Source organism: Argentina silus (assembly GCF_951799395.1).
Source record: "Argentina silus genome assembly, chromosome: 1".
Taxonomy (NCBI): Eukaryota; Metazoa; Chordata; class Actinopteri; order Argentiniformes; family Argentinidae; genus Argentina; species Argentina silus.
In genome coordinates this window covers 24,335,893-24,360,225 of record NC_139655.1, presented here as the reverse complement: position 1 = coordinate 24,360,225, position 24,333 = coordinate 24,335,893, and the positions used below count along the sequence as shown (strand labels likewise).

Below are 24,333 nucleotides of genomic sequence, written 5' to 3'. Positions count from 1 at the left end.
GGGTGACCATTTTCAGAGCAATAATAACATCAAAGCAATAGATTTTAATTTTAATTTTGTAACTTTTAAGCTATGTGTCCTTTTTATGTTATCATGTAATCAAATACTGACATTGATTCAAATGTTCATATTTATACCTATTAATGAAGCTCAATCATGATGCAGACACTTACCTCAACAATCAACACATTCTTTGTGACATATAAAAAAGAGAGAAACACAGATTACACAACATCTTCAAACTCCTACATGACATTTACAGACAAATAAGTGGGCGGCTACTTATTAGACTTTAACACTTGTTATAGTAACCATCTTGGCTCTATCTTTAGGGCCTAAATAGACACAAAGACATGACATTATACTTCCTTATAATGTACCATTTGTCCCTATAGAGTTGCTCTCTCTCTCGCTCTCTCTCTCTCTCTCTCTCTCTCTCTCTCTCTCTCTCTCTCTGGTGCATTGGTTCAAATGACAGCATTTTCCCTTGGCTGGGTGTATGGAGGTCTTTGTCAACCTGGTAGAGAGTGTATCTATGGTTCGAGGCCAGTGCTTGGAGAGAATGCAGGCGCGAGGCCAATGTTCTAGGCCTACACCTGAACACTGTTATGTAACTGAGAGAGAGAGAGAGAGACAGAGAGAGAGAGAGAGAGAGAGGAGTGCAAGGAGGCCATGTAGAGAAAGAACATATCGGAAAAACCTCAAGTACAACCAACCTGCTTTGCCACATGCCTCAGAAATGCATAGATGAAAACAACCACATCAGCAGTTATTTTGGCTCCGCATGACCTAGTCACTATGGATTATATTTGGAATGTTACAGATAGGCCTACGAACTTAGACCAGACAAGATTCATTAATGTATTATTGTACCAGACAATGAGTTACATAATTTAACCCTCACAGACAAGGCTAACTGACATGTTACCTCTTAACCCTCACTCCAATAAGCATTTCCCCATGTTCTGCTACAGTATCTGTCCTATTGTTGAAATGAGAAATTACTATGTGTAAGTGCCTCCCCTCATTCGATGAGGGACAGAGGAGGTATGTAGAAACTTGACCACATGCAGAGGTTTCTGCCAAATCAAAACATTTCACAGAGCTGCTCTCAATAGTATCCAACCTCCCCTTCTTACATACTGTAGAGTATTCACGGCAGTGCTAAATTCAAACTCCTCGACATTCCATGATGATTAGGGAAATTAACTGCAGTATCCTGTTCAAGAATTCGTCCAAATCCAGTACATAAACTATGTGCCATTGTCAATAACGTTGGTTGCCCGCTGGCTAGAGATGAACACATGGAAAGACCTCACGAAAGACCTCACGCCCATAATGACTGGCACCATACAACAGTGCCACAGGGTGACACTGACAGCTTACCACTGACATGCCAGCCACTGCCAGTGATGCTAATCGCTAACAGAGGGGCATCTCAAGGTATCACTTGAAATATAACACCTACCACTTTTTCTTTTCAACACTGTGTGGAAACTCCCATTTCCACTTAGAGATCAAAGTGAAGAAAGAGAGGATAACTTTCTACCATGACTCATTGTCTACTAGGTGGTGAGCATGCTGACCTGTACTGACAGACAGTGGGTGTTACAGGTCAATGGATTTCCAAGAAAGTGAGGGGTTGCAATAGAATAGATTCCAGAACAATCTTGGCAGTGCCAAAGATCAACACTAATTCAAATCACATAGGCAGGCCACACCTTGTGGCAGACCTGATGACTTAATATTTTGTTATGCTATTTAAACTGAAAAGAATCTTACTGTGATTCAAAGTGTTTTTTAATTGTCGGATTGATGTTCCTGACATGCTGTGTTAGGCAGACAGACATTAGATGGACAGCTATTCTTGTTGACCTTTTTACCCTGAGCTAAAACATCTTATATAACCGATGAACTCATCTCTGACTGTTCAGTTGTTTTTTCAAGCAATTTGAAATTGTAGTCATGTCTTTAAATGGGGTGTGTGTGTGTGTGTGTGTGTGTGTCTGTGTGTCTGTGTCTGTGTCTGTGTCTGTGTCTGTGTGAGTGATTATGCTGTCTTTTGCAGTCTGGAGGAATAAGCCTGTCAGGAGAAATGATTCGTCGATGTGACATCCTCTGTTGACTCCACTGCCAGACCTTGGTCACTAAGACAGTAACTCCATGCTGTAGGACTACATTCTAAACAGGAGGGGAGACACTTCAGTACTAATCTCCCACCGTAGGCTTTGAGCATCAATAACAATAATAAGCAAAAGGAAGACTCCATATAATGATTTTTTTTTTGGTCCTTTAGGAAAAGCTGTCTTTAAATCAGCCTTGAAGGAACATTCCTTTATATTTCACAGGGGTGAATGTGTGATTCACTCTTACTGGTGAAGGGGTAAACCACACTGACAAAGTCACTCTTATGACGAGGACACAAAGAGGACAGTTGACAGGGAAAATCCCACATGTATGACCAATAGAGCAAAGGATCATACCAAGTCAATGGGTTCACTCTTACTGCTCCACAAATGTTCAGTGATTTACACAGACTTGTCTCAAACTGCTCAAACAGTATCTGCTTGCTCAAAATGCAATTTCCAAAAATGGAAATGCAATTTCAGATCTGTCTCCCACAACCTCAGAATGATTGAAATCTGAGCTTGGGATGTATTTATGATGAATGAACAGTTATGAAATGTAAAAACAGTAATCTCCCAAATAGCATCTGGTAACATCATGATTCATATTAGTTTTCCAAGTAATATTTGCAAAGTGACATTTGCCAAACATGATGTGATCTACAATGATATTACATCATCAAGTCTACACAGTATAAGACATGTTTTGTACATACCTTGCCTCGTAGAACAGATAGGTCTTGGCTTCCAATTATGTGCAGGTCCTCTGTTGAATGGTCATTCTGTAGAGAAAAGACACAAATGGTGTCAAATGGTGAAATGATCTTCTCATAACCAAGTAATGATATTGTATGTACATATGTTTTTGGAAATGTACTTGGCAGTAGGAAGTGTCTGGTTCTCATGAATGAGGGGACAAACTAGTGATTGTGTTTGTGTGTGTTGCCTCAAGCACATTTTTGAAGAACATCAATTGGTAAAAATATACGATGTGAAAACAAAAACTATTGATACTCATGTGACTGATACATGTTCAGCCAAGCAAAGAATTCCATTGTAACTCTAAAGACTGGTGTTAGTTATCATCCTACTAACAAAGAGGATTACAGATTCAAATTCCTGAATCATCATTCATTTAGATGAAACGCTAAGTTGTGGGGATAGAGGTTAACCAAGAGACATCAGTGAAAGGGACAAGAGCCAGGAGGGAGACCGCATGACTACTCAACATGACCCCAACATGACCACTCTGACCGAGTCATCACACAGACATAGTCCTGTCCAGAGTGTGTGCCAGTTCGTCACCATGCAATCTAGGTGCAGCCTCAGATGGCCCCAAAGAGAGACAGGCTTCAAACATGGTCGACTGGACAACTACGTAACACAAATTATCATTGTCACTGAAACAATGCAGCTCCAAGTATGACGTTGACCAGGAATGAATTAAGCAAGCATAAACAAGACGACAACAATACAGAGAGAGACTGACATCATCAATCATTATTGGCCATAAATAATGTTACTTGTCTGATAAGCTACAATGGAATGATAAAGCTGTGATAATGTTAGCATATGGCTGAGGCAATTGCTCTAATGACTGTTGTACTGTTTCAAAGCCAGCTCAGAGCTAGTTATTTCATTAGACTAAGACTTTCCATTTCACAAAAAGCCTAATTACATTACAGAGCTGAGCTGAACAGAGCTGTACTGGGCTGGCTTGCTTTCGCATCCCCCATAGTTGCTAAAACATTGCTGGAAAAGAAAATATCTGAGCCAGAACAGTGTGAGCGCAGAGGATTGCCCTACAATCAATTGCCCTTGAAATAACCCTGAGTTTGCTGCTTTCTCACCAAACATAAGCAACAGTGACACCTGGTGGTCATAATCTTATCAGTGTCTACCAGCCTACAGAATGTCGGTAGTGTGCCGGGCAAGCTGCTCCACATACTAAACAAAGCACTGAGAAAATGTGATTGTGTGTCACATACGAGAGTCAGACCAATGTCAAGGCTAGGTCTAAGCTGCCTGTAGTCATATTAGATTTAGCCGCCATGATGTGGATCACTCTGCGTCTCTATGCTTGCCCTAACAATAACCTCAGGTCAATTACTGAACATGATGGCCCAGTCATAAAAAAGACTAGGCATACTCAGCACATACTAAGACACATGACTAAATTCCATTAAGCCACTGAAGCCTCTGAATCTTGATTATCCTACCCAGCTCTTCTCCAGCAACCTATGTCATTTGTCAATCATGATAAAAAGCAAAATAGGTTTCATGTAGATAACAAAAAAAAAGAAACAAGATGATATTGTTATCTCAGAGACAGGATGGAGTCAGGTACACTGATAAACACTCTACCTGGTGTGATGTCATCAACCTGAGTCCAAGGAGACTCATTATGTGATCCCATTTCCCATGTTTACAACAGATGGTAATTGAGAGGGTCTTCGTAAAATCTAGTATTGAGGTAATAAATGGCATAAATGCTCCAATGTTCAACGAGGCAGCAAACAAAAAAACAGATGAGACAGGCTGCAAATGAATTTAAAAAATCAAGACAGAAAAACAAACGCACACCAATAACATGTTGTCTGTGTAGACTATAGAACAATGGGTATTGTATAATACATAGGCAATTATTAATGGTCAGTTCAGATTAAAAATCAGTTTTCACAAGTGAAATCTGGTCTCTTACTATTTCTCTGAGAGCCACCACTACTGTTGGAATACATATAATAAACAGATAATTCATCCTAACTTTACATCTAACAATAAAAGCATCCTCAGTTTACAAAAGGAACAAGGCGATATTGTGGTCAGCTGAGATATGATCCTATGCCTCCACAGAGTGAAGGCTGGTCTCCTAACTCAGTCACCACTGTTCCAGAGAGGAGAGGAAGTCAGGTGCGCTTATTAACATTGTGACAGGAATGATGTCACCAGGCTGGGAGGAGACTCCTGTAGTGTACAACAGGCAGATGGCTAGATGGCGTATATTCATGACACCAAACTCTATTGTATGTCTCAGCAGCAAACACACAAGAGGCCCCTGTCAGACTGGAGCGAACATGATGATGGGAGACCCATCCATATTTCTGCACGTAAAAATACATCAAAGACATTCTGATGAAGAGGCAAAGATAATCACACAGGTTCAGAAATAAACATTTACATCATCAGCCTACAGCCTACTAGATAGATAGGTACAGTGGCTTCGGAAAGTATTCAGACCCCTTCACTTTTTGCACATTTTGTTGTGTTATAGACTCAATTTAAAATTGATAAAAAAAAATAATGTGGACATCAATCCACACACAATACTACAAAGCGACAAAGCGAAAACACATTTTTTGATTATTTTGTGAATGTATTAAAATTGAAATACAGAAATACCTCATGTACATAAGTATTCAGACCCTTTGCTATGACACTTAAAATTAGCTCAAATGAAAAAATGTCTTCAACAAGTCACTCAAGTTGAATTGAGTCCATTTGAGTGCAAGGATAATAGTTAATGCGATTTCGGAATTAATTTCTTTTGTTTTTATAGTCTCTGGTTTGCATAGAAATCAATTATGCACTGTGTGGATTAGGATGTCACTACCAATTCAGCAAATTTAATAATTTCCTGTTGATCCTGGCAAACTCCCCCAGTCCCTTCCAGTGACAAACATACTCATAACATGATCCAGCTACCACTATTCTTCATGTGAGGGATGGTGCGGAAACTGCATTGCATGTGCTGGATTTGCACTAAACTTAATGCTTTGTAGTAAAACCAAATAAACACATTTCCAGCCATTGCTTATATCACTTGAATTCATTGTTGCAAACACAATTATGGATGTGAGATAGATTATTTTCCATTAAGGGATTATTTTTGGCCACTTGGTTATAGACCAATTTTGTAGAGTAACTGAGATGATTGTAGATTTTTGTAAGTCTCCACAGTAGCATTCCTGAGCAGTGACTTGTTGACAACATTTTGGCATTTGAGCTAATTTTAAGAGGGTCATAGGAAAGGGTCTGAATACTTATGTACATGTAAATTAGGTTTCGCTTTGTCATTGTGTGTGAATTGATGGCAACATTTTTTAAATAATTTAACCATGTTAAATTAAAAAATGTGGAAAAGGTGAAGGGGTCTGAATACTTTCCGAAGCCACTGTAGATCTAGTAGGCCAGATACTGTATCTCAGTAGATCTAGTAGGCTCTATCTAGAATAGAGGTAAGAAATAATGTTAGACTAATGAATTCCCACTTCTCCACGCGACTCTTTGATCGATTAAGCCCCTGAAGCCTCTGAATCTTGAATAACCTACTCAGTCTCCCTCCTCACAATTTATCTTTACCTCTTCAACTGCATGAAGAGGATTTGAATTGGCTGTCTCCAACAATCTACTGTATGTCATTTGTCGATCATGATGTAGATAACAAAAAAAGAAACAAGATGATATTGTGGTCAGGAGATTCGATCCCAGATCTCCACAGAATGAAGTCAGGTCTCTTTATCTGACTGAACCCCCCCCCCCCCCCCCCACCCCCCCCCCAAGACAAAAAAACAACATGGGGATGTTGTGATCTCAGTTGAGATTCGAACCTAGCTTCCCCAGCCAAGGCTAGTCTAGGTTCATTTCTTGCTGAGCCACTAATTTACTGGAGGAAGAGGGAGGCACGGACAGTAATAAACTCTGTACAGAGAGTGATGTCATACAAACTACACCCAGACATGGGAGGGGCCTCATTGCACTACCAAACAATACTTCCTGAATGGTCCCAGCGAGAAAGGGCTGAGGGCTTGGTTATTAAACCTGTATTATACGACAGGTACAGAGCTAGATGGCTATTCATGACACCAAACCCTACATCTCAGCACCAAACACACAAAAGGCCCCTGTCAAACCAAGATAGTAAACCACCGACAAACTAACTTGATTTCTGGAGGAGACCAAATCATATGTTCTCTGAAGGTACAATACATCACAATACTCTTTAGACAATATAGAATAATGCAAAAAACAGAAAAAGCAAACATAATCATGAGAAAATCACAAGAGTATTCTGTATTGGACATTTGGAAATCAATAATAGCTATATCAGTTCTCATCTTTTAAATCATAACATTTAATTTTCTGTAAAACAAAAAAAGAGACAAGAATAGTTGTGATCAGCCAAGACTTGATCCTAGATCTCCTCACCAAGAAGTCTAGTCTCATTAAATCACTGAGCAACAGTTACCTCAGAGGCAAAGGGAGTCAGGTACACTGATAAACATTGAGTTCATCCCCCTACAGGCAGACATGTGATCTTTACAGCAGGTCCCCATCTACCTATCTAGTATAGTTGTTAGAAATAATGTTAGACTAATTCATTCCCACAGGTGAAATGATGTAATACTACTCCACGCAACTCTTTGATTCGATTAAGCCCCTGAAGCCTCTGAATCTTGAATAACCTACTCAGTCTCCCTCCTCACAATTTATCTTTACCTCTTCAACTGCATGAAGAGGATTTGAATTGGCTGTCTCCAACAATCTACTGTATGTCATTTGTCGATCATGATGTAGATAACAAAAAAAGAAACAAGATGATATTGTGGTCAGGAGATTCGATCCCAGATCTCCACAGAATGTAGTCAGGTCTCTTTATCTGACTGAACCACTATTATCTCAGTGCCCCCCCCCCCCCCCCCCGCCCCCTAAGACAAAAAAACAACAAGAAGATGGGGTGATCTCAGTTGAGATTCGAACCTAGCTTCCCCGGCCAAGGCTAGTCTAGGTTCATTTCTTGCTGAGCCACTGCTACTGCTGGAGGAAGAGGGAGGCACGGACGGTAATAAACACTGTACAGAGAGTGATGTCATACAAACTACACCCAGACGTAGGAGGGGCCTCATTGCACTACCAAACAATACTTCCTGAATGGTCCCAGCGAGAAAGGGCTGAGGGCTTGGTTATTAAACCTTTCTTTTTACCTCTTCAACTGCATGAAGAGGATTTGAATTGGCTGTCTCCAACAATCTACTGTATGTCATTTGTCAATCATGATGTAGATAACAAAAAAGAAACAAGATGATATTGTGGTCAGGAGATTCGACCCCAGATCTCCACAGAATGAAGTCAGGTCTCTTTATGTCACTGAGCCACTGTTATGTCAGAGGCAGGATAGAGTCAGGTACACTGATAAACACTCTACCTGGTGTGATGTCATCAACCTGAGTCCGAGGAGACTCATTATGTGATCCCATTTTTATTTTCACACCAGGTAATGGTCAAGAGGGTCTATATAGAAGGATCTAGACCCTAACTAAACAAGTATTGAGGTATTCAATGTCATAAATCCTCCAATGTTCAACAAAGCAGTAAACAACAAAAGAGCTTGTTGTCCCACTGATGAGACAGGCTGCAAACTAACTGTAAAAAATCTAACCAGAAAAACATGTCTAATATGGTACACATGGTTAACAAACACACACCAATAGCAATGTGTAATCTGTGTAGACTACAGAAAGAATAGGTATTGTGTAATACATCACAGGAGTGATGTCACCAAACGTAGATGGCCTGCAGAGGGATGCAGCCACATCACCCTGCATCCCTCTGCAGGCTAATCTGGGAAGTGAAGCAGGGTATGCCTTGGTCGATACTTGGATAGTGGACCTGAACAGGCTGCTGGATGTGGCGTTGGAGGACCAGTAGGACTCCTCTCTCTGGTCTTGGGACCCCAATGCCCCAGGGAGGTGAAGCTATCACTCAGGATCATCAGCCTACCAAACCATTGATAATAGTAGCAGCCAAAATATCAGATCAATGAATTCTCACATTTGAAGTGATATGACACTTAATTGTTTAAACCAGCAACATAAGCCTCTTATTCTATCTTGTGGCATTGATCAATTAAAAGTTACATACAGAAGAGTGTATGACAGTACAGTATAATGAAATTCTTACTTGCAAGCTCTCCTCTTCTAAAACGCAGGAGCATACTAGTGAGCTGTGATTAATAGTAGGAACAGCAGCTTGAGTCTGCCTTTCTTATTGGATTTCTTCTTGTCTGTCCCCATTTGAAGTCATTGGTTAAAGAAGATCCATTGTTGGAGTAGCTTTGAATCTTATATTTGGAGACACAGCACCTGTACAAACTACTCAGTTGTTCTAGTAATAAAAGGCCCAGCTGCCTAAACAATGAATGAGAACAATTTCTTAGCATTTAATTAGTAAATACATAGTGTTGGAAAAGGCAGGTCAGCTCCTCTGATGCATGAAAAATAGTGAACATCATAACAGTTCGTCCCTACTACTTCATCTCATGGAATTAATTAATCAAACCATAATTTTTGTTTCACACTTATGCATTTGATAGAGCCTTTTTCAAGAGAATAAATGATATGTTCTGGATTTATGGGTGGTTGAACAGGTCTGTGTTCTGGAGTTCTATTACCTATTACATGAATGGCAGCAATAAGTAAGCCTACCTCGTTCCTATACAGTGAATGAGTGACAGCTGTTGGGGTGAGAGAGGGGGAGGAGACGAGTCACTTACCAGGTAGCTCTTCAGTCTGATAAACTCCACCCTTGTCTCCAGGTACTTGTTGGAGTTGCGGTTGAGAACCTTGATGAACTCCACCAGGTCGGAGCAAAACTTGTACCCTCCCTTCAGCACACACAGCACCACGATGTCATGATCCCCAATGTCATCCATGATGTGTCGGGCCAGGCGCTCTATCCTGCAGCACACATCATGTTAAACCTCACAAGGAAATCATAATTACATAGACAGAGCAGTGGACAGCAGGGAAGTGTGTGTGTGTGTGTGTGTGTGTGTGTGTGTGTGTGTGTGTGTGTGTGTGTGTGTGTGTGTGTGTGTGTGTGTGTGTGTTTTCTGCCTGCCTGCCATACTATCACACATGTAATCATACTATAGATGACACACACACACACACACACAGACAAACACACACACACACACACACACACACACACACACACACACACACACACACACACACACACACACACACACACACACACACACACACACACACATGCACACTGCTTAAACCCTACATTGGCATTTAATCCATAAAGGAGAGCATAGAAATGTGACTTTGGAATTCCTCAAACCCCCCTGATCCAGTGGCTTGGCAGAGGAAGCATGGACTGCGTTAATTGACCATGTACAGAGTGGCATGCGGCAGCATTCCTTTCCACATGAGGTAGAACATTAGAGCAGTGACCCTAAGGCAAATGAGTGCACCAGAAGATGGCCAGTAAAATTGGTCAAGTGGCACAAATGGGGTGATGTTACATCAAAACAACTTCACTTTGTAATTTTCACCACTATATTAATGATAGTTTCACAAGTTGCATGTTTTCTTTATATTTAGACCATGTTATTCAACTTTTCTTTGTGCAGCATACCAAGGGACATGCTGATTTCAACAATAAAGTGAATCATTTTAGGACAGTGTAATGCAATACAATGTCATTCATAGCACAGTAGATAGACACTTGCTTCAAGCACCATCACCTATGTCAGCAAACTGACAAACAGCAATGTATTTTCTGTTCTCTGAATGTCTAACAGATTAGTACATGATAAGATGTTTTATTTACCTGTCCATGATAACTCCATGTGGGATGTAGACACTCTCTATATCTCCATGGTAGTGTTCTGGGTACGTGAAAAGGTCTAGACTGTACCCAGGCCAATCATCTTTAATCTAGGTCAAGACATGAGAAGGAAGACGCACATGCAAAGTTCTGATCAATCTTCACATGCAATCTTCTGCATGCATTCCATCAAATTATACATTACTGTAATACATAACATGTTATGTTTTAGAGTTGATCACATATTACATTACTCCTGATATAAGTGCATTTTGCTCCTGACAATAGTATACTTTACAGATCCAACAGTATCAATCATGACAAATCAAATGCACATTTCTGGATTGCAGTCAACAAGTTACAGTCTTGAGTGCATCAAGTAGTGACAAAGTTGCCACTCACCACAATTCCTGCTTCCATCCTTCTGGGTTCCATCCCTTTGTCTTGGAAAGCTCTGCACTCTGCCATGGTAGTTCTTAGCTATGACAGACACTTGGGAAAGAAGATTCTGAGGCAAAGTTCCCAACTTAGAGTGAGCGGACAGAGACTGAAGGGGAGGGGAAGAAGGGGAGGGAAAGCACAGAGGGGGTAGAGGAGGTGGGGATCTTCTCTGACAATGCCTACTGTTCCTACTAAAAGTAAGGCTTCACTATCAAAAACAAGTTCTCTGAAATAAGTTAATGATAGGAACCGTAATCAGAATCAGTCATGTGTATGACACCTACACTGAAAAAATACTGAAGTGTCACAGATAAAAACTGTGCAAAAAGCAGGTAATCAAATTATCTTAATAATTATAATGTTCTGTTCATTGACACCTTATCAGTGCTTTATCTGTGAGGATGATCATTTTAAGATATATTCTTATCCAACAGGCCAAGACCTCTTATTGCACTGGCTGAGACTAGCATGCCCTGGTCATGCTGAAGTCATTAGTGTGACTAAAAGAAGCTGTTGTTGTATTACAGTCCTTCTGAATGGACGACTATTGGCATTTAAAAGGAGTGGCTAATAAACTGCATGTGATTTCCTGCAAGCAAACATCTGGTGGGGGGTAGCTAGGTATTTGTAAGTATCTGACAAACCTACTCAGTTACTCTCTCATTATATAATCATGAACAACAGGCCTAACTATAAAAGTTCCTGGAGAAACTTTGTGGGCTTACAAAGCCTTAACATGACAGTGGATACAGTTTAAAGTTGGATTGGACTGGCAAGCTGAAACATTTTTTTTTGAACCAATGTAAATTCATGCAACTTTAAATGCTTACAGCTGAAGTCTAGACAGTATAAAACATATGTATAGAAGTTTAAGTGGAGTCAGTCTACACATTTTAAAGTTGAATTGAGAAGTCAAGCTTAAAACCTGAAAGAGGAGATACATTTCAAAAGGTATCATAGGAAACCAATGGTCCCTATAGAAACCCATCTTAATTTATGCAACTTAAAAAGGCTTTAAGTTTAAAACGTCTAAATAGTGCACAAATCTGCATGAATGTTTTAAGAAGGGTCAGTCTACACATTTTAAAGTGAGATTGAGGTGTCAAGCTTAAAAGATGAAAGAGGAGATGCATTTCCAAATATATCATACGTTTCTATAGGGACCATTGGTTTCCTATGTTCATTTATGTGATTTAAACAGACTTAAAGTAAAGAAAAGTCTAAATAGTATCAACATCTGAATGAAGGTTTGTTAAGTGGGATCAGTCTACACTTTTTAGTGTCAAGATCAAAATAGATGAGAGAAGGTTAGAGGATTGTTATTATCTTTTGTCAGGTATTGTCATTCTAGCACAACGATGTTTCTCCTGAACTAACTGGCCATGTCCGAAATATCATACTGTAACATATTTAGTAGGCGTTTTCAGTATGCAAGATTATAAAGTTTTGCAGTATGTATGTATGTATGTATGAATATTTTCTCTACTCAAAATTACAGGTTGGAATTCTAGATTCGCCTTTCCACAATTCGGAAAGTCCCAGAATAAATGGGAGAAAGAGAGTCTGTGTCCTGGGCCTTCACTCCTGTACGGCTAGATGTATGCAGCTGATTGCTAGATGTATGCAACTGATCACAAGTTAATATTTTGGCGATGATTAAACATGTTGGAATGAGGGCCATGATGAATGAGGTCTTCGCCGCTTACTAACTCCTTACTTTTTTGTTGTATATCTATATAGTATAGTTATACTGCATATCACACATGTATTGTCAGGCTTGACTGACACTGGTTAAGACCACAACATGTTATTGGCTCGGGAGCGTGATTTGAACCTATCCCTTATAATTGGAAATCCAGCTGCGCACACTGCGCTTACCCTATGGCGAAGAGCCCCTTTTGGGGCTGTTCACACTTGCACTTTCTTAAGTGGGCTAGCACCAACTTTAGCCCAGGGCCAGCTGGTCCTGCTCTAGAGCAGGGTTAGCACCGACCTTTCAGGGTTAGCCCCAGACATCCCCCAAACCAACATGGTTACCTGCAATGGAATGCTATTATCCAATCACACAGCTGGACCATTACCATTGCATTTTCGCTGAAGCTCATTTGTTTTGTTGTCATGATTAGCTGCTGGCAGTTGACTAGTTGTTATAAGATATAAGGTAAAACTCAAATATCCAATACATTTTATGTCTCATTGTCCCTAATTTCCCCCAGTATATGTTTCTATAAATATGTCTATAAATTGTCTATAAATTGTTGATTTCCGTCCTGATGGTGCACTAGCAAGCCAACTTGCATGGCAGAAATGGTTGCATGTTGCTCTGGTTATTTATTTTAACCCAGGGCATCGCTGCACAAGTGTGAATCTTAGCCGAGGGTTAACACTAAACCCAGGGTTACCAAATGCATGTGTCAATCATGGGTAAACTAGCCATGGGATAGATAGCCCTAGGCTAAGAAACTGCAGTGTGAAAATCCCTAGAGAGAGAGAGAGAGAGTGTGTAAGGTGTTTTTATTGGGGTATAACTGGTTGCCAAGATACATACAAGATACATTGTTGTGTGATCATTCAGATGTTCTGAAAGTCTCCTGCTGTTTTCATTTAAGAGGTCTGAAAGTTCCATGGCAATTTCAGTAACAATGGAACTCACAGAATGTTGGCCTTAATCCACACCCATTCTTGTTAACAGATAGGGATTTTTGAGTTACAAAAAGGTGAATATAAAAAGTATAATCAAAAAGTTGAATACTAACTAAGTTTTAATGTCTGCACGTTTTAAAGTTGGATTGTGTGAGTAGCTTAAAAGTTGTAGGAATAGCAGTGGAAAAATAAGAAGAAGTATGAGGAAGAACAATAGTTACTTAAGCAAGCCCAGTAATAGTGTAATATGTAAGCAAGCACATAATAAGCAGACATTCAAATCTTGTGTTGCCATATTTTGATTGAATACTCAAGATACACTGCTTTGGAATTTGGGAATTAAATGGTATCAAAATAAGACAGAAATATAGACACAGGAAATTCTAATATTTGCAGATTCTTCACCCAAAATCATTGTGAGATCACAGAGACAAAGAGTGATAGGACAAATTGCTTGACATACAATTTTATATCCAGCATTTCGGGCAGTTGTTTTTTTCTCTATTGAATATTTGTGTACATTGGTTGCATTTGTTTTAGAGTGAGAGATCTCCTAAGTCAGTTAGTTGTTGGCGATGTAGATGGTCTTGTATCTCTCTATAAGGTCGATGTCTCTCTCCAGTTGCTTCATCTCCAGCTCCAGACGCTCCTTGCGGTACTTCTTGGGGGTGGTGTCGGTGACAACAGAGAGGCCCTGGTACTGATGGTGCAGCTCCCCCCAGTTCTTCTTCAGGCCCTAGTGAGGATTAAACAACCAATAACTTCAGGCAAGGGAAATGAGCGCTCAATTCTTGGGGAGGAGCAATGAATTATCAATGAGCCCATATTAACGATGAGAATGAGAATCTTGTTACTAGTCTTGTTACTAATATAGGCAGATACAAATCTTACTGTCACTCTCTCTCTCTCTCAATGAATATTTCAGTCAATTCAAATGGATGATGGTGTACATAAATGGTTTATCATTATTTTATAGTTCTAGTGATCAAATATTGATCAGTATTAAAACCTGCTATTTCCAATTCTGTCAAGAAAATGATTTCAAAACATGTTGTACATGTATATTCATAAAACTTACCCTCTCACACACAATTATGTACCACAGCTAGGCACACACAATGCTGAGGTACACCTTCTGTAGCCCCTGTAGTATCTATTCTAAATCTGGGGCCATGTGCTTTACCTGTAGGATGCTCTGTCGCTCATCATCTGAGAGCTGTTTCATGGCGCCCTGCTTCATGCGGTCCCTCACATAGGTGTCATACTCCTCCTGAGCCCTCCTCACCTCCCTACTGCGCTTCTCCAGGTACTCAGGGGTCTGGCCATAGTCCTGGGGAGGGGAATAGCCAATCAAATGCCATCATTACAGAATCAGCAAGTCTATACCGGGATGAAAAATTGAGTATTTCATTTTAAGATGACCCTGGAGGGTAGAGAGAGAATCAAATAATGAATTTGCTTTTTATGTGGCCGGATTCCTACAATACAGATTTATCCAGTGTGCATGCCTCTTAAATTGTTGGAATCAATGACCGTGTTTGAGAGGATCAATTTTGAGCAGTTGCTGATCAGTGTTAGCTGCTTGAGTCGCAAGATGAAGGCTGTTTTTAGAGTGAGGCACTGTAAAGCCCTGAAGTCAATTCTCAAAGGCTACATAGAGCAGCAAGCACTTTCATTGTGGGAGGCACTTTTCATGACCAATCATGAATGTTTTCTCGACATATGTGTACCTGAATCAGGAAAAGCCCTATATGCTGTGATGTGTAGACTGTTGTAGGATATAAATCTTTATCGTATTTGAGAGATCTTTTGATTGCACATATATGTTCAGTTGATTGTTGTGTTATGTGGTCATTATTCAAAGAGAATTCATAAGACGTTTTATTGAGGATTTCATAGGCGTCATGTTTGTCACCGCCATGTTCTCGAGCTGTGCAGTCAAAATTGCACTTCATTGTCCAACTTTAGACTGCACAGATACACATTTTCAAGTCAAGCAAGCCCAATATTGTAAAACAAGCACACTTCACCACCTGCTGGACAGACAATGTCAAAGCAGTCTTTGTCTTGGAGACAGTGAAATTTACCTTTTTCTTGAGGTACTTTGGGACAAGTCCAGAATTTTCCAGGGGCTGCTTGTCTCCTGACTTAGTGTCTGCATAGATAGGCTGCGGCTTCCTTGGCACTGCCATGATGTTCTCAATGGCATTTATCTTTACAAAGTCCTTTCTGGTGTGAATGCCCATAAGTGGGTTGTCCATCTTCCCAGGTATTTGTGGTTTCTTTACAGTCTCATCGTCCAGATATGAGAATGCTTTCTCTGAGGTAATCAAACAGTTTAAATAAATAACAATTTAGAAAATTACTTAATTAGTATATTCCAGTTAGATAGATTGAGAGGTAAACTGTCTTACTTTCAGGGAGTGTGGGTTCCTTGGAGTGTTTGAGCAGATATTTCTCTGTTGAGGGCACATCTACTTTTGCTGGTCCCATGGTCTTGTTTGCAGCTTTATTCAGTCTTTTTTCATGCTTCACTTGTTCCCTAAACCTTGACATATACCTGATGAAATAATAGGACAGAGAACAAATGGAGATTCAAAACAATAAACACGTGCAAGGCACTCAATCACAAATCACTTGGCTTGAATATCAAGTGTAGTAGTAGCCTATGCTGAATCAGCAAATACACATGCAGTATGTAAGCCAGTAATTACTTTTACTGCCAGGTTTCCTATCAAGTTATTGAATTGCTAAAGCCTACGAGTTCAAAGTATGCTAGCTATGTAGCCTACTTCATTATAAACCATAATATTACCTTGGTGGTTTCTCTGTTTTAACCTCCTCCCTTGGAATAAGGTTGTAAATGCTTTCTGGTGGATACATGGTGGTCGACATTTTGATTGGTTAGAATATGCCCCAGTAAAATAAAAAAATCCGCATATATTACCTAGCTAGCAAAACTCTAGCTGGCTTTACATTTCTGTTTCTGATGCTGATAGAGCTGCTGCTGGAATGTTTGTTTGACAACACGTTCCCTGTGAAACGGTTGCTTGGCAACCGCCGGGTAGGCTTGTTACATTGTTACAATCGAATAGAAATCCAACATTGTTACAATGTATCGCTCATCGAGATATCCATATTGCTACTGAATATCTGTAAATTATAGAAATACAGAACTCTGTCAAATCGTCGCAAATGCATCTTTGGATGTCAGTTTATTCCCTTATGCTTCCTACACAGTGACATCGAAGAATTGCGCTAGCCCACCCAAGTTTGTCCCTTCACGTGTGCCGTATGCACGCGGGCTCACATGTCTCAACACAGGCATTTCAGCAAAACTATCTATTGAAATACTTGTATCCGAGGTTGTGATTTCAATACGAAGGTAAAATATAAGTTACGTAGTGTGGGATAGTGCAAATATCACATTTTGTGCGGCAGACTTTTTAAATTAATGATCAATAATAAGCCACAGGAGGCAGCTGGCATATCACAACAACTATAACATTGTAATCAACGACCCCTCTTTAATGAATACCACATTGAATGTCATTGCAGTCAGCTGCATGCAATTAATTTTTAATTCGTTTAGTCTTGTTACACACTAGGGGATATGCTCATGTTGTTCATGTATTCAGATTAAGATGTATTAATAACATGAGGCACATTCATAGTTTAAGAAAGAGGCCTGTCATAATTTGATGGCAACACAATATATGTACTGCAAAAGCCTTATATTTGTCTTACAGATTTTATATGAGAATCAAAATGATCCCCTACTACCGAATGGTGAAATTGTTTATGAAGATGGGAGTGTTGAACAGCACACACCAGCTTGCTCTGAGAACTATGAGATGGCACACCTCAAGCCTATTTTTCACACCCAAATCATGGCTGTCCACAAAGACCTCCCAGCTCGGAGACAGTAACATCCTCCTAATGGGTCCGCCTGGAGCAGGGAAGACCACAGTGGGGCGGATCGTGGCCCGCAGACTGGGAGTCCCAGTCATCGACGTTGATGACCATGTCCTGGAGGTAGCGTGGAAGATGTCTGTGGCTGATAAGCTGGCTGAGGTCGGAGGTAAGCGCTTCCTAGAAGAAGAGGGTCATGCTCTGTGTGACTTTTCGGCCTCTGGGAGTGTCATCTCCCTGACAGGATCTAACCCACTCCACTCCAGGACTATGCAGCACCTGAAACAGACTGGACTGGTCGTGTATCTGGATGTTGACACTGATGACATCATACAGAGGCTCTCCAGGATGAAGGTGAATAGGATTGTGGGCAAGGAAGCAGGGGTTAGCATGAGGCAGATCCTACAATACAGGAAACAGTTTTATGAAAAATGGCTTGATACTAGAGTATTATGTGGGACGGGAGATACAGTGGAGGAGATTGCGGAGAAAGTACTTAAGGTTGTTGAGAGATACCAGAACTCTGAGTCAGAAACCTTTGTTTCAACCAGAAATAATGATAATGGTAATGCAAAGTATTTCAGTGATGTTGTAGTCGAGGGATTAGCTCCTGACGGTGGGCTCTACGTGCCCCAAAATGGCTTTCCAAAGCTTGATACACGGGAATGGCTGAGACTAGCCCACATGTCCTACCCCGAACGAGCATTTGCCATACTTGAAAAGTGCATCCACCCTAAGGATATCCCTGCCATAGAACTCAAAACAATGGTTTCCAGAGCTTACGGGGTTAACTTCGCCAGTGAGGTGATCGCGCCAGTCAAACACCTCATTCGTAATCAATTCGTTCAGGAGCTCTTCCACGGCCCCACTGCCTCATTCAAGGACTTGGCCCTGCAGTTGATGCCCCAGCTGTTTTCCTACTGCCTCCCGCAGATGTGCAACTATCTCATCCTGGTGGCCACATCCGGTGACACCGGTAGTGCCGTGCTGAGTGGATTCAGTAGCCTCAATGACACTGACCGTCAGAGAATAGGGGTGCTGGTGTTCTTCCCTGAGGAAGGGGTGAGTGAGATCCAGAAACTACAGATGACAGGTTACAAAGAGGACAATGCAAGGGCTGTCAGTGTGCTGTCAGACTTTGACTTCTGCCAGAGGGCCATTAAGAGGATATTTGGGGACTCTGGTCTGACAGGACACTTGGCTGTGGAGTATGGCACCGTCCTCAGCACCGCTAACTCTATCAACTGGGCACGTCTGCTACCACAGGTGAGATGATTAAATTTGCTAGTATTGTGTTGTTATAGATCCTGTATTAATGTACACGTCTAATAACATATATAGGCCCAATTGTACAGATTAGTAAACATGTACTGAAGATGAGTTAAGTAATGAAAACGTACATTAACTTGCTCTTATACCTGTTTAGTAATGCTGCAGTTACTCAGACAACATAGTCATTAATATTGTAGATTGTTGTATGATAAAAATAACACTTTGTTAACAATGTTCCCGCCCACAGGTGGTCTACCATTCCTCAGCATATCTGGATCTGTTCAGGGATGGTGTTATCAAGTTTGGAGAGCCCATTGATCTGTGCATCCCCACCGGTAACTTTGGCAATGCTATGTCAGCCCTGTACGCCAAGCAAATGGGCATCCCAATAAGAAAAGTAATCTGTGCGTCCAACCACAACCGAATCATCTCAGACTTCATCAACACAGGGGAATGTGATCTTCGCAACCGACCCCTTATCGTCTCCAAATCCCCAGCCATAGACATTCTCAAATCCTCCAACCTGGAGAGATTTATCTACCATGTCTCAGATGGCAACTGCCATCTTATCAGGGACCTCTTCACACGCTTGGAGAGAGACCAGTACTTTAAAGTCCCTGAGCCTTTACTCAGAAAGATACAAGAGGATGTGATAGCTGGCTGGTGCTCTGAGGAGGACTGCTTGGCAGCAATCCAGAGTGTTCACACAGCCACGGGCTACTTGATGGACCCACACACTGCTGTGGCAAAGGTGGTGGCCGACCGGCTGCAGGATCGGTTCTGTCCGGTGGTGATCTGCTCCACGGCGCACCATGGGAAGTTTGCACCGGCGGTGCTCAAAGCACTGCAGTACCAGAACACCCCCAATGACCCTCTGGACCAGTTAAGGGAGCTAGGGTCTATAATGTCTAGACCAGAGATACATACAAATATGCTCAAGGGCCTTAAGGAAAGCAATAGTCAGACACATACGGTCTGTCAAGGTGATTTCAGTGTGTTAGTAGAGGAAGTAGAGACCATGATAAAAGACTCCTTCATGAAAGTTCTTTAGGCCTCTTTCAGATTACAAACAACAACAGTGTTTAGGTCAGTGCTGGACTGAGTTGATTACATTTTATTGTCTACTCAGGAGAGGGGTTAAAAAATGTTTTTGTGGATAATTTATGATTCTGTTAATTGTTTAAAGTAGCTCCTTATTTGACTGGATTAGAGAATGGATTATATTTCTGCAAGGGCGGGACCTGAAAATATAAATGTATGTAGCCTCTAAATAACCACTAGATGGAGTTATCTACCTCATGTCTCCTCTGCAGTGGGAAGCTACTCAGTGATCCTGATGACTAGCAGTAACTGTGCTTCAGAAACAGCATGAGGAAGCAACCCTGCTGTGACAAGCTATATACAGACATCCAGTGGATTCCTAACTAGTCCCAGAGGGGCCCCAAGCCACTGAACTGTGGTTTAATTCCCTTGTGCCGAAGCACTATCTGTAAATAAGCTTGATCATGTTTCTCGTGTATGACCTGGATGTGTTTTTTTTTGTAAACCTTTTTTCTTTTTTTCCCTTTTTTTTTCCCTTTTCATAACTGATATATTATCAATTATCATCTTTCTCATGATGCATTGATACTATTTAACAAAATGTCATGAGGGTAAATACAGTGTTACCGTCATAATCACCAGAATATGTTCAGGTTATATGTCCATTAATTGGTATTGATGTAAGTGTATAATATATACATATACTATATGATGGCTCACAGAATTGCAACACATATGCTTTGACTTGGTGGACACCATCAGAGGTTGTGATATGTACATCAATCATAAATGTATGTTTTTGCAGGGCAAAGCCTAATACTTCTTCATTTAATAAACAAAAAGTGTTAAGAGAATGAGTATAATTATATTCAGATTCCCACTTATCCTGTCTCTCCCACTACACAGAAGTGAAGAGAATTTAGCTTGAGAAGCTGACAAAGCGACATGGCGGATCTCATCCTGTGACATTAAAACCTAGCTAATTAATTGATCTCAGCGAGGTTCACGGTCCAGTAATCACTGGGCGAAGTTGGAGAGGCACTGAGACAGGCACGATGTGAGCCCTCCTATCAATGTCCACACTGTCATTAACTAGGCTTCACTATGGCTAGCTTTTTATTCATTCACCAAAGCCTTTTAACTGCACTATTCCTGCTCTTTTATGGTGTGCTACCTGTCAACCCCGCTAACTATTGTATCCAGTGTCTGGAAGTTCTACGGAAATGAGAAGCATTGAGGATTTATAGCCTATTTCTGTTATTGTAGCCCACTCTTACTGTTGTCTCTGCCATAGTGGTTAAGGTGAACATTGTTTTTAGCTTTGTTTTTGAACTTCAGCAGAAGTAGGCACATTTAATAAAAGCAGGTACGTTGGGTGTGACAACATAGTGTTTCATTCACTGTATAGAGGCTGAATACCAGGGCGTTTGATGAATGGTCAACAACAGGATCATTGCATTTCCCATAAGGAAGTCTTAACTTAGACTTTCAGATCATATTTCATACCGACAACAGGAATGAGGAAGGACATCAGTATTTCACTGAAGGATAAGAGGTATGTGTGATGTTCAAGATTTCAGAGTGTACTCTGTTACTGTCATGACCTCATTATCAACAGTGCAGTGCAACCAGGAAGTAACCTTAAAACTTCAAACGCATTTAAATTATGTTTACCGTACCGTTGTATTATTTTTTTTACTTCTGTTTTTCATATCATTTCACATTATAATGAGGTGATTCATGTAGGCCTTATTGTTTGATTTCACATTCATGAGGGAGAAATGTATACAGTATGGTTTGGTGGGAGGAGTGAGCCAATGACAATATTAGTTTTTCTATTAGTATTTTCTGATTCCCTCTCTTTCTCACTCAACTCAATCTATCACTGCCTGAAATAGACTGTCTGACTTACTGCAGCAAAGGCAGCATAGATATACCTGAATGAACATTTCATGCTGGGGACTTTTTCCTCCCTCTCTCCCCCTCTGTACGGTTGGGGAGGACAGAAATGAATCTGCCTCTGTGGATATCAATGAAGTCATTTAAACCCAGGTGCTGCCTCAGCAGCCGCAGAGGGAGGTGGAGGGAAAATTCTTATTGCTTATGACTGCAATTGTTAAAATAGATGGAGGTTCAAGCCACGTTAGACAAAACACTTCTCAAGTGTGTCTTCCTGTTTGTATCACTGTCTCTGGCAGAATGTGAAGAGTTTGTTTTGTTTTGCATGTCTACATTTAATCAGCTGCAGAATGCAGTTTGTCTTACTTACACATTTTGTTGTCATTTCACAGATGGATGATAGTCGAAAAATGGCAGTTTACTTTAGTTCTTATTCTGTGTGGGTAGCCAATCACTATAGCAGAATGATGCCATTGTAGACACTGTATGGTAACATCTGGTGAGCATCTGAGTTCCATCATTTCCCCTACATGAGCTCTTGCTATGTCTTTGCAATAGTACTGTGTGTGTGTGTGTGTGTGTGTGTGTGTGTGTGTGAGAGAGAGAGAAAAAGAGAGAGATAATGGAGGTGCCTGGATTAAGGTGATCTATTCCTCTTGACAGAATGAAAGGCCTCTGCACCTGTGGTATTTGGCCTGGGCCAGACAGATAGAGAGAAAGGGGCTGTGGGGACATTAGGATAAATTATGAGTTTGACACTATGTGTGTGTGCCTCTGTGTGTACTGTAAGTGTACACTCCCTCACATCAATAGGATGTGTGTGTGTCTGTGCCTACAGTACGTGAAAACTCCTCTGTGTGCTTACCTTTCTGTGTGTGTGTGTGCGCGTGTGTGCGTGTGTGAGTGCGTGCATGGTCGCGTGCGTGTGCACATGTGCATGTGTGTGAGCACACACAGCGCTGCAGTCTTATTAATCAGGCTTCTTGGCAGGCAGGTGAGTGTGAGGAGCGTGGGGCTGAGGCGGTAAGGGAGGTGTGTGTTTGTGTGTATGTGTGTGTGTGTGTGAGAGAGAGAGAGAGAGAGAGAGCCAGCTGTTCCTCAGCACCTAGCGGCCCACGGCTGGGTGAGCAGGGATAATTGCAGGTGCCAGCCTGTTTCCATCTCCTTAATGTGAACCTGTGGCATAATGGAAACTGCTCATTCGCCATGAAGGAGGGAATACAGAAAATAAAGGATGGGAGAGGTGAGGAAAAGAGAGGGGGTTAGTAAGCCTTGGTGATAGGGGGTTCAGTCTCTGAAAAGCAACTGTTGGGATTTACATGATTTTATGTATAGTCTGATTCTGCACCCCCTTTATAAAGAGTTGAGTGAACAATTTAAAACAAAAATTGCACAGAAACTTTATTTTCTCCACCTTCACCATTACAGAATATTTATTTACCCTTCTAAAATTATTTTGTCAGTCTGGTGTAAAAAAAAAAAAAAGAAAAGTATGCACTTATCCAGCAGGGGACAGGTACCAGCACTTATCCAGCAGGGGACAGGTACCAGCACTTATCCAGGAAAGGATAGGTACCACCACTTCGGATAAGCCATTTTGCTCTGATCGACAGATGAGGTCAATGACCTCTAGATGAAGCTACATATAAACCCAATGCTAATTCCAATAACAGGTTAACATTCCTTGGATCTCAAGTTCATTGAAACAATATTGTAGATGAGAAAGCCCTGTTGAAGTCTTTATTTAGCCCTGGTCTGTCTCTAAATGTCTCTTCTTCTCTCTACTACTCACTTCAAAAGGATATTTTCAGATGAGAATCGATGTCTTAGCTAATTAGCAGAAAATCCCGAGGTGAACAAAATGTTCAGATGTGTGATGTGATTGTTACGCACGCACGCACGCAGGCACGCACGCACTATTACTAATCACAACTTTTTCAGACACATTAAAAACAACACTTCAATTTAAACATGAATGAGAGGCACCAGAGAACAGTCTTGAAATTGATTCTTTCTAACTCCAGCCACCCTCCGGAGAAAGGTAGGGTTGTCTGCGAGTGTTGGGGTGGTCAGTCCCCTCCACTGTGATGAGGGAAATAGAATCCATTTCTCACTTGGAGCCTGAGAAATCAATGACCCTGAGATGGGTCTGTGTGAAATGCGATATGAGCTGTGTCTCGAAGGACGAGGCGGCGCGTTGACTGACAGGTGACGGACAGGGGTTAACTGCCAAAGAGAGGCAGACTAGTTTGAAAGTGTAAAACAGTGCCTTTTCAGACTTTTACTTGACAATGCAAAGGAATTGAAAATTGAAATGGGTGCATACACAGGGGCAGGACAGATACACAGAGGGCCGGCTACCGCTGAGCTATGGTAGTTC

At 41.0% G+C, this 24,333-nt stretch overlaps 3 protein-coding genes across 3 annotated transcripts in view; 1 reads left to right on the top strand and 2 right to left on the bottom strand.

Moving 5' to 3' along the window:
* prtfdc1a (phosphoribosyl transferase domain containing 1a) overlaps nucleotides 1-11,165 on the bottom strand; it is a gene marked incomplete at its 5' end in the record, with an annotated part of 13,903 nt that extends 2,738 nt beyond the window's left edge. The window contains 5 exons of the mRNA XM_083667319.1: nucleotides 174-191; nucleotides 2,843-2,908; nucleotides 9,676-9,859; nucleotides 10,749-10,855; nucleotides 11,148-11,165. Of these exons, the coding sequence (XP_083523445.1) occupies nucleotides 174-191; nucleotides 2,843-2,908; nucleotides 9,676-9,859; nucleotides 10,749-10,855; nucleotides 11,148-11,165 (393 nt within the window). The remainder of the gene's footprint in view (nucleotides 1-173; nucleotides 192-2,842; nucleotides 2,909-9,675; nucleotides 9,860-10,748; nucleotides 10,856-11,147) is intronic.
* A 3,226-nt stretch (nucleotides 11,166-14,391) lies between these two features.
* Nucleotides 14,392-16,729, bottom strand: enkur (enkurin, TRPC channel interacting protein; the record flags this gene model as incomplete). Its single annotated transcript, XM_083668797.1, has 5 exons — nucleotides 16,645-16,729; nucleotides 16,244-16,389; nucleotides 15,917-16,149; nucleotides 15,013-15,159; nucleotides 14,392-14,565 (listed from the first exon to the last, which is right to left on the bottom strand). The coding sequence occupies exons 1-5, from the start codon at nucleotides 16,722-16,724 to the stop codon at nucleotides 14,392-14,394; spliced, it is 780 nt and encodes a 259-aa protein (XP_083524923.1). The 5' UTR covers nucleotides 16,725-16,729.
* Nucleotides 16,730-17,184: 455 nt separating this feature from the next.
* Nucleotides 17,185-20,862, top strand: thnsl1 (threonine synthase like 1). Its single transcript, XM_083667345.1, has 3 exons — nucleotides 17,185-17,214; nucleotides 17,579-19,007; nucleotides 19,261-20,862. Exons 2-3 carry the CDS (start codon nucleotides 17,586-17,588, stop codon nucleotides 20,062-20,064), a joined length of 2,226 nt encoding a protein of 741 aa, XP_083523471.1. The 5' UTR covers nucleotides 17,185-17,214; nucleotides 17,579-17,585; the 3' UTR covers nucleotides 20,065-20,862.
* Nucleotides 20,863-24,333: the final 3,471 nt, after the last annotated feature.